Genomic DNA, 12,082 nt, shown 5'->3' with positions numbered 1-12,082 from the left:
CTTCACAGACCTTACATTGAAATACAAGCACAGATTTAAAGTTTAAATGTCAGCGCATAATATATGGTGGTTAACTCATCATCATGTTTTATAATAAAATAGCCTCAATTTATAGTATGTTAAAGGAAAAGGCGACTTTTGAGATACCATTGGAAAATCACCATTTTCTAATAACTACATTTAAATGGTTCAAAATTAGGATATAGGATAGATGACTTACAGAATATTTATTCCCACAATGAATTTGATTTTCAATTGATAGTATTGGGAAACAGAATTGAGAGGAAAGCATACCAACTAAAAAAAATGGAATAATTGCTATCTTTGAATACAATTCCAGATTTTGAAGGTTTTGAGTGTTTAGATGAATAGCAAACTTTATTTTTTATTTTATTCTTTTTAATAGTTTTTATTGTGCTGTAAGTGAAAGTTTACAAATCAACTCAGTCTCTCACACAAAAACTTATATACACCTTGCTACATACTACCAGTTACTCTTCCCCTAATGAGACAGTCTGCTCCCTCCTCCACTCTCTCTTTTAGTATCCATTTCACCAGCTTCTAACCCCCTCTACCCTCTCATCTCCCCTCCAGGTAGGACACGTCAACATAGCCTCAAGTGTTCACCTGATCCAAGAAGCTCACTCCTCCCCAGCATCCCTCTCCAACCCGTTGTTCAGTCCAATCCATGTCTGAAGAGTTGATTTGGGGAATGGTTCCTGTCCTGGGCCAACAGAGGGTCTGGGGGTCATGACCACTGGGGTCCTTCTAGTCTCAGTCAGACCATTAAGCCTGGTCTTTTTATGAATACTTGGGGTCTGCATCCCACTGCTCTCCTGCTCCCTTAGGGGTTAGGTGAACAGCAAACTTTAAAATCATGTATGTGATCAACATAAACAAGGAAATACAAGAAAACCCTTAGCAGAAAAAAAAAAAAAAATTGTTTCCCATGGATCTACTGAACAATAATTTAAGAACACACTTGACCATTTTTTTTGAGCAACTGTCATTTATAGGAATTGTTCTCATAGAGAATTGGAAAAATTGTAAGACATACCACCCACAGTTTGCAAGTGAGAGTACGAAGCCAAGAAAAGAGAAGTAACTTGTACTTCTGATTTTACCATTCCAACAGATGAAACGTGAAGTGAAAAAAGCTGAAGGCAATGTCTCTACAGTGATGCAATTTGTACTATTGGGATTTTCTGACCTTTCAAATCTCCAAGGGTTTCTATCTGGAGTGTTCTCCATCATTTACATAATTGTTATAATTGGAAATAGCAGCATAATAATACTAACCAGACTTGATCCCGTGTTACAGAAACCCATGTATTTTTTCCTGGCAAATTTTTCCTTATTGGAAATTTCTTATGTAACTGTCATTCTCCCCAGGATGCTAGTGAATCTTTGGACTCAGGACAGAAGCATTTCTCTGCTGGAATGTGCCACCCAAATGTGCTTCTTTCTTATGCTGGGGGCCACTGAATGTTTCCTACTGGTCGTGATGGCTTATGACCGCTATGCGGCCATTTGTAACTCTCTGTACTACCCTCTAGTCATGAACCAAAAGATGTGTGTCCAGCTAGCAGTTGGCTCCTGGGTCATTGGCATCCCAGTCCAGATAGGGCAAACAGCTCAGATTTTCTGTCTGCATTTTTGTGATTCTAACCAAATTAACCACTTCTTCTGTGACATCCCCCCAATTATCAAGCTGGCCTGTGGGAACACTTTCGTTCATGAGATGTCTGTCTATGCTGTAGCTATGTTTTTCGTTGCTGTCCCTTTTATGTTGATAGTTGCCTCCTACAGTAAAATCATTTGTACCATTTTAAAGTTGCCAACAGCCTCAGGACAGGCTAAAGCCTTCTCCACATGTTCTTCCCACCTGCTGGTTGTGGTTTTATTCTTTGGATCTGCTACCATCACCTATTTAAGACCCAAGTCCTATCATTCTGCAGGAACAGGCAAACTGCTATCTCTTTTCTATACTATGGTGACTCCGATGTTTAATCCCATGATATACAGCCTGAGAAACAAAGATGTCATTGCTGTACTGAGAAAATTATTCCTTAAAAAAAAGTAGGATAGGTAGAAACAACCTAAGTGTCCATCAGCAGATGAATGTGTTACATTTAATATTGCTCAATCCTAAAGAGAAATAAAGTCCTGATACACAGCACGACGTAGATGAAACTTGAAAACTTTATGCTGAATGAAATAAATTAGTTGCACAAAGACAAATATTTTATGACCTCACTTATGGGAGTGGGGAGAAAAGGAGAATTTTTACCTAGGAGGCATTGCGTTTATGATAATGGCAGTGGAATAATTTGTAATAATGGCTGTACAACATGAATATATTTAATGTCACTCAATTATGCATGTAGAATTTGTTGAATTGGCAAATGTTCTGTTGTGTTTATTTCACTACATTTTGAAAGCAGTATGATGAGCTTAGTTATTAACATTTTAAGTGTGTGTCACACAGTTACGAAACATCTCAAATCTCTACATTTCCGCATTGACAAGTCAATCACTTCCAGCTTAGGAGGTGCTTTGAGATACCTAGCTTAAAGTTTACTGTGCTTAAGTGTATACTTGAAAAACCGATCTAACTTCACTGTTCCATATCTATACAATAATCCTGTTGTATAAATAAAAGTGTGATCTCTTCCACACTTCCTTTATTAAAACTAAGAATAAAATTCAAGCTATTAAAATTTTTAGTTTAAATATTCTTGCAAGTATACAAGATTAGTTGCCTTAATTAATTAGTTGTCTAAATTTTCATACTTGTATTTGATAGAATTCTTTTCTGATTCTATATCAGAGATATTGGACAATAGGAAAAAAACCATTGTATTGTTTCTGGCTAGGTAGTAAATGAAAAATGAGTGTTTGCTGAGTAACTAACTGAGTGCATGGATAAATGGATACTGCTATCTCCTACTTCAAACTTTTGGGTAAATCTAGAGATTTTAGAACATCATTAAGCATTGAGAGCATATTTATTAAACCTACCATGCACGCATGTGGGACTGTTGTTGTTAGCTGCTGTCCAGTCAGCCTGACTCATGGGGACCCCATACACAATGGACGGAAACACTGCCTGTTCCTATCCCATCTGTATGATCGGTTGTGTAGATCAGTCCACTCTGATCCATAGGGTTGGCATTAGCTGATTTTTCAGAAGTAGATAGCCAGGCCTTTCTTTCTAGTCCGTCTTAGTCTAGAAGCACCACTGAAACGTGCTCAGCATCGTAGTAACATTCAAACCTACCCCGACAGAAGAGTGATGGCAGTGGTGGAGGTGCACTGGCCAAGAACTGAACCCAGGTCTCCTGCGTGGAAAGCAAAAATTCTAACACCGAACCACCAATGACCCCCATGTAGAGTGATTCAAATCATATTTGCAAAAGAAAGCTTACATACACTTAATTCTCACCCTCGTAACTTCCTGCCAGAGTACACCGTGTAACAGAAGACCCCTACTCACATCAACCAGTTAAATTTCCAGATATTTCTATGTTCTTTTTAGCAATTATGGCCTAATGCTCTGGTTTATTACATCTCTTTCATCATTGCACTCCAAACAGCAACTCCTACAGCACTTCAGATTAAAAAAAAAAAAAGTCTATGAGATAAAAGCGGAGGAAAAAGTTTGAATTTATTTCTTGAATCCCCATGCTCCACACCATTATGACTATATATATTTGGCTGATGTTTGCACAATTTAGTCCTTTCTAAAGTGATTGAAATTCTTAAGCTTTTTAACTGGCATTATCAAGAAAAGTGACCATCTGTAAACAGAGCCATTAATGCCCATCCTGCCAACTCCAGATCCTCCAATCAACAACTCACATAAAGACACAATTCAGTACGTCTGTCCCTAAGAATTTCTATTAGCAGCTCTCTTGATAATTGTGACATTCTGTAAGTTAGTTATGATTGTACACATGTATACAAGACAATTTTAGTTCCTCTATTGTTATATTTCTACTTCCTCAAGCTATTTACATCTTCTGCCATCTGACACGAAGTCCTACATTGAGGCACTTCTTTGTTTCCTTATGAAAGTAAAATGTATATATTAAACACCTTATATGCATATACCAAACACCTCAGAGGACTTGGTTTCTTGGTATGGAGTTATAGGCTCATGATTTCATGGGACATCCCAGTTAACTGGCCTAAAAGCATGTTCAGTGCATCTGTTCTACTTTGTAGTTCATTGTATGGTGCCTTGGGTCTTAAAAGCTTGCAAGCCGCCATCCTAGGCACAACAATTAGTCTCTATTCACTTGGGACATCAGAGGAAAAAGAAGAGTCGAGAATAGAAGGAGGATACGGAATGTGTGGCTACTTGCCTCCATGAACAATTGCTTCCTTTCACATGAGCCCAGGAGAACTGCATGGTACCTGGCTAACATCACTGGATATTTTGATCAAAGATTCCATGGAGGAATCCTGATCAAAAGTGGGAAAATGCAGAACACACTTTCAAATTCTCATGGATTCCAGACTTCCTGGAGCCACTACTGTTGGATGAATCCATGGAAATATTACCCTGAGATAAACTTTAAACCTTAAACCAAAAATGTTCCCTGAAGTCATCTTAAAATGGAATATAGTTTTACTTAACTACTAAAAAAGGTCTGCCTTGAGCGTTTGGCTATTTCAAGAACTGTTCAAATGGGATCAAATTGATACCAGCAACTCGAAAGATTAGATAAGAATTTTCGGGGGTAGTAAGTTTTATTAATGAGGGGGGGAATAACTCAGAAAAGGAGGGTGAATGTAATCAAAGTCACTGAACTGGACATTTTGGAACTGTTGAATTCGAGTATGTTTTGCTGTGCATATTCTCAAAAAACAATAACAAAATAAATAAAATTTAGAAAAAATGTATACATCACTTTTCATTTAATATTTTATATGACACAAGTATTGGATACATAGTCTATGATGATGATGATGGTAGTGATGACAGAAATGATGATTATGGTGGCAGTTTTGTGGTAATTTTTTTAAATTTAATAAAGGTATATCACAATGTTATGAGACAATATTATCCCAGTAGTTCAGATAACTGATTTTTAACCTTTTTATTACTCATATCTTGAAAAAAAATCATTTAAGTAATTTTTCATCACATTTACAATAAGTAAAGTGACAATTATTATAACCTTTCCTGATTATGTAATTCACTGACTAGCTCATGATTGCCAGTAAGATCGCTATACGTAATTTCTTGAAGAAAAACCTATAATTTACTCTCTATACATAATTTCTTGAAGAAAAACCTATAATTTACTTTCATTTATCATATCTTTTTTTCTCTTGAATTTTATATTGTTCCAGTTTTCTGGGTGGTGTCATTCCCTGGCGACCCAGTGTTTAAGAGCTTGGCTGCAAACCAAAACATCAGCAGTTCGAATCCACCGGTCACACCTTGGAAACCCTATGTGGCCATCCTACTCTGTCATATAGGATCACTGTGAGTTGGAATCAACTTGATAGCAATGGGTCTGGTTTTGGTTTTTTTGGCCACATATGAGGAATCTAATATATAATTTGTTGGACCTTTTTTTTTTTAATATTCAGGTTCTCTCTTTCATTGTTAGGGTGGATTTAATATATTCATTCTCAGAAATACATGTTTAATAAAGAAGAAAACATGTGTCCATTCCTACCTATATCCAAATTGGATGATTGTTGATACACACACACACACACACACACACAGAATTGCTTCTTCTATTGCCTTGACAAAGACCATTTATGCATTGTCTTTTATACACCATTTATATATTAAAATTTTGGCAAACTTGTTCACATTTTGTTACTCTATAGTGCCATTACTCTCCTTCCTCTATATTGTCATTTTTTTCTGCCATTGGTGTAAGATTATACAAGATTCATATGCCTAAGATTTATCTTTCAGAGTTAATGGGATTTTAACTTCCAAGGCACCTCTGGGTGGGTTTGAATTGACTACCTTTAAGCTAGTATTGGAGCACTGAACATCCAAGAACTCCTATATATACACTTACATATACAAATAATATAATAAACAAAAATTAAAAATAATATAATTATGTGAGTTTTGTTGTCATTTTTTCTTGCAATCTGTATATGAATTAACACGTTTCTGAAATGTTAAAAGTGCTAGATTTTTTCAGGTAGGTCAGAGTCTCTTACATTCCTAGAAGAGGTGGCTTCACAGACATATGTGCAAATTCTGTAGCAATATTCAAATATTAAAAAGTCCTCGGGGAGTGCAAACATGTAAGAGCTCAACTACTAGCCAAAAGGTTGGTGGTTTGAACCTACCCAGAGATGCCACAGAAGACTTGACTGGCGATCTGCTTCTGAAAGATCACAGCCTTGAAAACTCTATGTGCAGTTCTATTTGGCACACATGAGGTTGCCGTGAGTCAGAATCTACTTGATGGTAATGGTAATGGGTTTGATTTTTTTGTACATTTCTTTTTTGATGTTGTTCAAAGTCCTTCTCAAGTTCCCTTTGAGGGTTATTTTGTCCTTCTACAAGTATTCTGTATGTCTCTATTCTCTGAACAATTTCGTATAATTTGATATAGTTTCTTCCTAAACTATTTGTAATTCACCAGTGAAGTCCTTTGTGACCTGAGGTTTGTTTGTTTGTTTATTTTTTTTAATAATTTTTATTGTGCTTTAAATGAAAGTTTACAAATCAAGTCAGTCTCTCACACAAAAACCCATATACACCTTGCTACACACTTACAATTACTCTCCCCCTAATGAGACAGTCTGCTCTCTCACTCTACTCTCTCTTTTCGTGTCCTTTTCGCCAGCTTCTAACCCCCTCCACCCTCTCATCTCCCCTCCTGGCAGGAGATGCCAACATAGTCTCAAGAGTCCACCTGATCCAAGAAGCTCACTCCTCACCAGCATCCCTCTCCAACCCATTGTCCAGTCCAATCCATGTCTGAAGAGTTGGCTTCGGGAATGGTTCCTGTCCTGGGCCAACAGAAGGTCTAGGGGCAATGACCACTGGGGTCCTTCCAGTCTCAGTCCAACCATTATCTAGTCTTACGAGAATTTGGTGTCTGCATCCCACTGCTCTCCTGCTCCCTCAGGGGTTCTCGGCTGTGTTCCCTGTCAGGACAGTCATCGGTTGTAGCCGGGCACCATTTAGTTCTTCTGGTCTCAGGATGATGTAGTCGCTGGTTCATGTGGCTCTTTCTGTCTCTTGGGCTCATAATCACCTTGTGTCCTTGGTGTTCTTCATTCTCCTTTGATCCAGGTGGGTTGAGACCAATTGATGCATCTTAGATGGCTGCTTGCTAGTGTTTAAGACCCCAGATGCCACTCTTCAAAGTGGGATGCAGAATGCTTTCTTAATAGATTTTATTATGCCAATTGACTTAGATGTCCCCTGAAACCATGGTCCCCAGACCCCTGCCCCTGCTATGCTGGCCTCCGAAGCATTCAGTTTATCCAGGAAACTTCTTTGCTTTTGGTTTAGTTCAATTGTGCTGGCCTCCCCTGTAGTGTGTGCTGTCTTTCCCTTCACCTAATGTAGTTCTTATCTACTATCTAATTAGTCAAAATCCCTCTGCCACCCTCCCTCCTTCCCCCGCTGGTAACCACAAAGGAATGTTTTCTTCTCAGTTTAAACTATTTCTCAAGTTCTTATAATAGTGGTCTTATACAGTATTTGTCCTTTTGCAGCTGACTAATTTCACTGAGGATAATGCCTTCCAGCTTCCTCCATGTTATGAAATGTTTCACAGATTCCTCACTGTTCTTTATCGATGTGTAGTTTTCCATTGTATGATTATACCATAATTTATTTATCCATTCATCCGTTGATGGGCACCATGGTTGCTTCCATGTTTTTGCTATTGTAAGCAGTGCTGCAATAAACATGGGTGTGCATATATCTGTTCGTGTAAAGGCTCTTTTCTCTAGGATATTCTCCAAGGAGTGGGATTGCTGGATCCTACGGTAGTTCTATTTCTAGCTTTTTAAGGAAGTTCAAAATCGATTTCCAAAATGGTTGTACCATTTTACATTCCCACCAGCAGTGTAGAAGTGTTCCAATCTCTCCACAGCCTCTCCAACATTTATTATTTTGTGTTTTTTGGATTAATGCCAGCCTTGTTGGAGTGAAATGAAATCTCATTGTAGTTTTGATCTGTATTTCTCTAATGGCTAATAATCGTGAACATTTCCTCATATATCTGTTAGCTACCTGAATGTCTTCTTTAGTGAAGTGTCTATTCATATCTTTTGCCCATTTTTTAATTGGGTTATTTGTCTTTTTGCAGTTGAGTTTTTGCAGTATTATGTACATTTTAGAGATCAGGCGCTGATCAGAAATGTCCTAGCTAAAAAATTTTCCCAGTCTGTAGGTAGTCTTTTTACTCTTTTGGTGAAGTCTTTGGATGAGCATAGGTGTTTGATTTTTAGGAGCTCCCAGTTATCTAGTTTTTCTTCTATGTTCTTTATAATGTTTTCTATACTGTTTATGCCATGTAATAGGGCTCCTAACATTGTCCCTATTTTTTCTTCCATGATCTTTATCGTTTTAGATTTTGTATTTAGATCTTTGATCCATTTTGAGTTAGTTTTTGTGCATGGAGTGAGGTATGGGGTCTTGTTTTACTTTTTTGCAGCTGAATATCCAGTTCTGCCAGCACCGTTTGTTAAAAAGACTGTCTTTTCCCCATTTAACTGTTTTGCCGCCTTTGTCAAATATCAGCTGCTCATATGTGGATGGATTTGTGTCTGGATTCTCAATTCTGTTCCATTGGTCCATGTATCTGTTGTTGTACCAGTACCAGGCTGTTTTGACTACTGTGGCAGTATAATAGGTTCTAAAATCAGGTAAGGTAAGGCCTCCTACTTTGTTCTTCTTTTTCAGTAATGCCTTATTTATCCTGGGCCTCTTCCCCTTCCATGTGAAATTGATGATTTGTTTCTTCATCTCATTAAAGAATGTCGTTGGGATTTGGATCGGAATTGCATTAAATGTATAGATGGCTTTTGGTAGAATAGACATTTTTATAAATTCTTCCTATCCATGAGCAAGGTATGTTCTTCCACTTATGTAAGTCTCTTTCAGAGGTATACTCTAGTTTTCTTGGTTTAAGTCTTTTACATCTCTGGTAAGATTTATTCCTAAATATTTTATCTTCTTGGGGGCTACTGTAAATGGCATTGGTTTGATGATTTCCTCTTTGATGTTCTTTTTGTTGGTGTGGAGAAACCCAACCGATTTTTGTATGTTTATCTTGTATCCCGAACTCTGCTGAACTCCTCTATTAGTTTCAATAGCTTTCTGGAGGATTCCTTAGAGCTTTCTGAGTATAAGATCATGTCATCTTCAAATAGAGATACTTTGACTTCTTCCTTGCCAATCTGGATGCCCTTTATTTCTTTATCTAGCCTAGTTGCTCTGGCTAGGGCTTCCAGCACAATGTTGAATAAGAGTGGTGTTAAAGGGCATCCTTGTCTGGTTCCCGATCTCAGTGGGAATGTTTTCAGGCTCTCTCCATTTAGGATGATGTTGGCTGTTGGCTCTGTATAAATGCTGTTTATTATGTTGAGAAATTTTCCTTCTATTCCTATTTTGCTGGGTGTTTTTATCATGAATGAGTATTGAACTTTGTCAAATGCCTTTTCTGCATCAATTGATAAAATCATGTGATTCTTATCTTTTGTTTTATTTATGTGGTGGATTACATTAATTATTTTTCTAATGTTGAACCATCCCTGCATACCTGGTATGAATCCCACTTGGTCATGGTGAATTATTTTTTTGATATGTTGTTGAATTCTATTGGCTAGAATTTTGTTGAGGAAAGATATAGGTCTATAATTTTCTTTTCTTGTGGTGTCTTTACCTGGTTTTGGTATCAGGGATATGGTGGTTTCATCGAATGAATTTGGTAGTATTCCTTCCTTTTCTATGCTCTGAAATACCTTTAGTAGTAGTGGTGTTAACTCTTCTCTGAAAGTTTGGTAGAACTCTGCAGTGAAGCCATCTGGACCAGGGTTTTTTTTGTTGGGAGTTTTTTGATTATCTTTTCAATCTCTTCTTTTGTTATGGGTCTATTTAGTTGTTCTACCTCTGTTTGTGTTAGTTTAGGTAGGCAGTGTGTTCCTAGGAATTCATCCATTTCTTCTAGGTTTTCAAATTTGTTTGAGTATAGTTTTTCATAGTAATCTGATATGATTCTTTTAATTTCGTTTGGGTCTGTTGTAATATCGCCCATCTCATTTCTTATTCAGATTATTTGCTTCCTCTCCTGTTTTTCTTTTGTCAGTTTAGCAATGGTTTATCAATTTTGCTGAGTTTCTCAAAAACACAGCTTGTGGTCTTGTTAATTCTTTCAATCATTTTTCTGCTTTCTATTTCATTTAGTTCAGCTCTAATTTTTATTATTTGTTGCTCTCTTTCTAGTTGTTCAACTTGTAGGGATATTTCTTTGATTTTGGCCATTTCTTCTTTTTGGATGTGTGCATTTATTGATAAAAATTGACCTCTGAGCACCACTTTTGCTGTGTCCCAAAGGTTTTGATAGGAAGTGATTTCTTTCTCATTGGATTCTATGAATTTCTTTATTCCATCCTTAATGTCTTCTATAATCCAGTCTTTTTTGAGCAGGGTATTGTTCAGTTTCCAAGTGCTTGATTTCTTTTCTGTAATTGATTTCCACTTTTATGGCCTTATGGTCAGAGAAGATGCTTTGTAATATTTCAGCGTTTTGGATTCTGCTAAGGCTTGCTTTATGACCTAATATGTGGTCTATTCTAGAGAATGTTCCATGGGCACTAGAAAAGAAAGCATATTTGGCTGCTGTTCGGTGGAGTGTTCTGTATATGTCTACGAGGTCAAGTTGTTTGATTGCGGCATTTAGATCTTCTGTGTCTTTATTGAGCTTCTTTCTGGATGTCCTGACCTTCACCGAAAGTGGTGTGTTGAAGTCTTCTACTGTTATTGTGGAGCTGTCTCACTTTTCAATGCTGACAGAGTTTATGTATCTTGCAGCCCTGTCATTGGGTGCATAAATATTTAATATGGTTATATCTTCTTGGTGTATTGTCCCTTTAATCATTATGTAGTGTCCTTACTTATCCTTTCTGATGGATTTAACTTTAAAGTCTATTTTGTCAGAAATTAATCTTGCCACTCCTGCTCTTTTTTGATTGTTGTTTGCTTGATACATTTTTTTCCATCCTTTGAGTTTCAGTTTGTTTGTGTCTCTAAGTCTAAGGTGTGTCTCTTGCAGGCAGCATATAGACGGATCTGTTTTTTTTTAATCCATTCTGCCACTCTCTGTCTCTTCTTTGGTGCATTTAGTCCATTTACATTCAGGGATAATTATGGATAGGTTTTTATGAATTTAGTGCTATCATTTTGATGTCTTCTTTTTGTGTGTTGACAGCTTCTTTTTCCAAATTGATTTTATATGCTGAGTAGATTTTCTTTATATATTGTCCTTTCCCCATATTTGTTGTGGATACGGTTTCTGCTGAGTCTGTATTTTTCCCTTGTATTTTATTTTGATGAGTAGGATAGTTTGCCTCCTTTGTGGTTAGCTTATTATTTACCCTTATTTTTCTAAATTTATAACTTTTATTTATTTTTATCGCCATATCTTCCTCTCCATATGGGAGGTGTATGATTACATTTCTTACTCCCTCTTTATTATTTTAATGTTGTCTTCTTTTATACAATAACATCGCCATTACCCTGTGTTGGGCTTTTTTTTTTTTTTAATCTTGCTTTGTTTTCCTTTTTTTTTTTTTTGATTTCCCTATCTGGGTTGACTTCTGGTTGCTCTGCCCAGTGTTCTAGTCTTGGGTTGATACCTGATATTATTGATTTTCTAACCAAAGAACTCCCTTTATTATTTCTTGTAATTTGGTTTGGTTTTTACAAATTCCCTCAACTTGTGTTTATCTGGAAATGTCTTAATTTCACCTTCATATTCAAGAAACAATTTTGATGGATATATGATTCTTGGCGATTTTTTTCCTTCAGTTTTTTAAATATGTCATCCTATTGCTTCTTGCCTGCATGGTTTCT

The 12,082-nt window shown here is 36.8% G+C and overlaps 1 protein-coding gene across 1 annotated transcript; it reads left to right on the top strand.

The window, feature by feature from the left end:
- Positions 1–1,135: 1,135 nt before the first annotated feature.
- Positions 1,136–2,083, top strand: LOC100661963 (olfactory receptor 10AG1-like). Its single transcript, XM_003422344.3, has one exon. It carries the CDS (start codon positions 1,136–1,138, stop codon positions 2,081–2,083), a length of 948 nt encoding a protein of 315 aa, XP_003422392.2.
- The last annotated feature ends 9,999 nt before the right edge of the window (positions 2,084–12,082 follow it).

The sequence above is a fragment of the Loxodonta africana genome, chromosome 7 (genome assembly GCF_030014295.1).
Source record: "Loxodonta africana isolate mLoxAfr1 chromosome 7, mLoxAfr1.hap2, whole genome shotgun sequence".
Taxonomy (NCBI): Eukaryota; Metazoa; Chordata; class Mammalia; order Proboscidea; family Elephantidae; genus Loxodonta; species Loxodonta africana.
The sequence above is the reverse complement of the archived record's forward strand: the minus strand, read 5'-3'. Positions and strand labels throughout refer to the sequence as shown.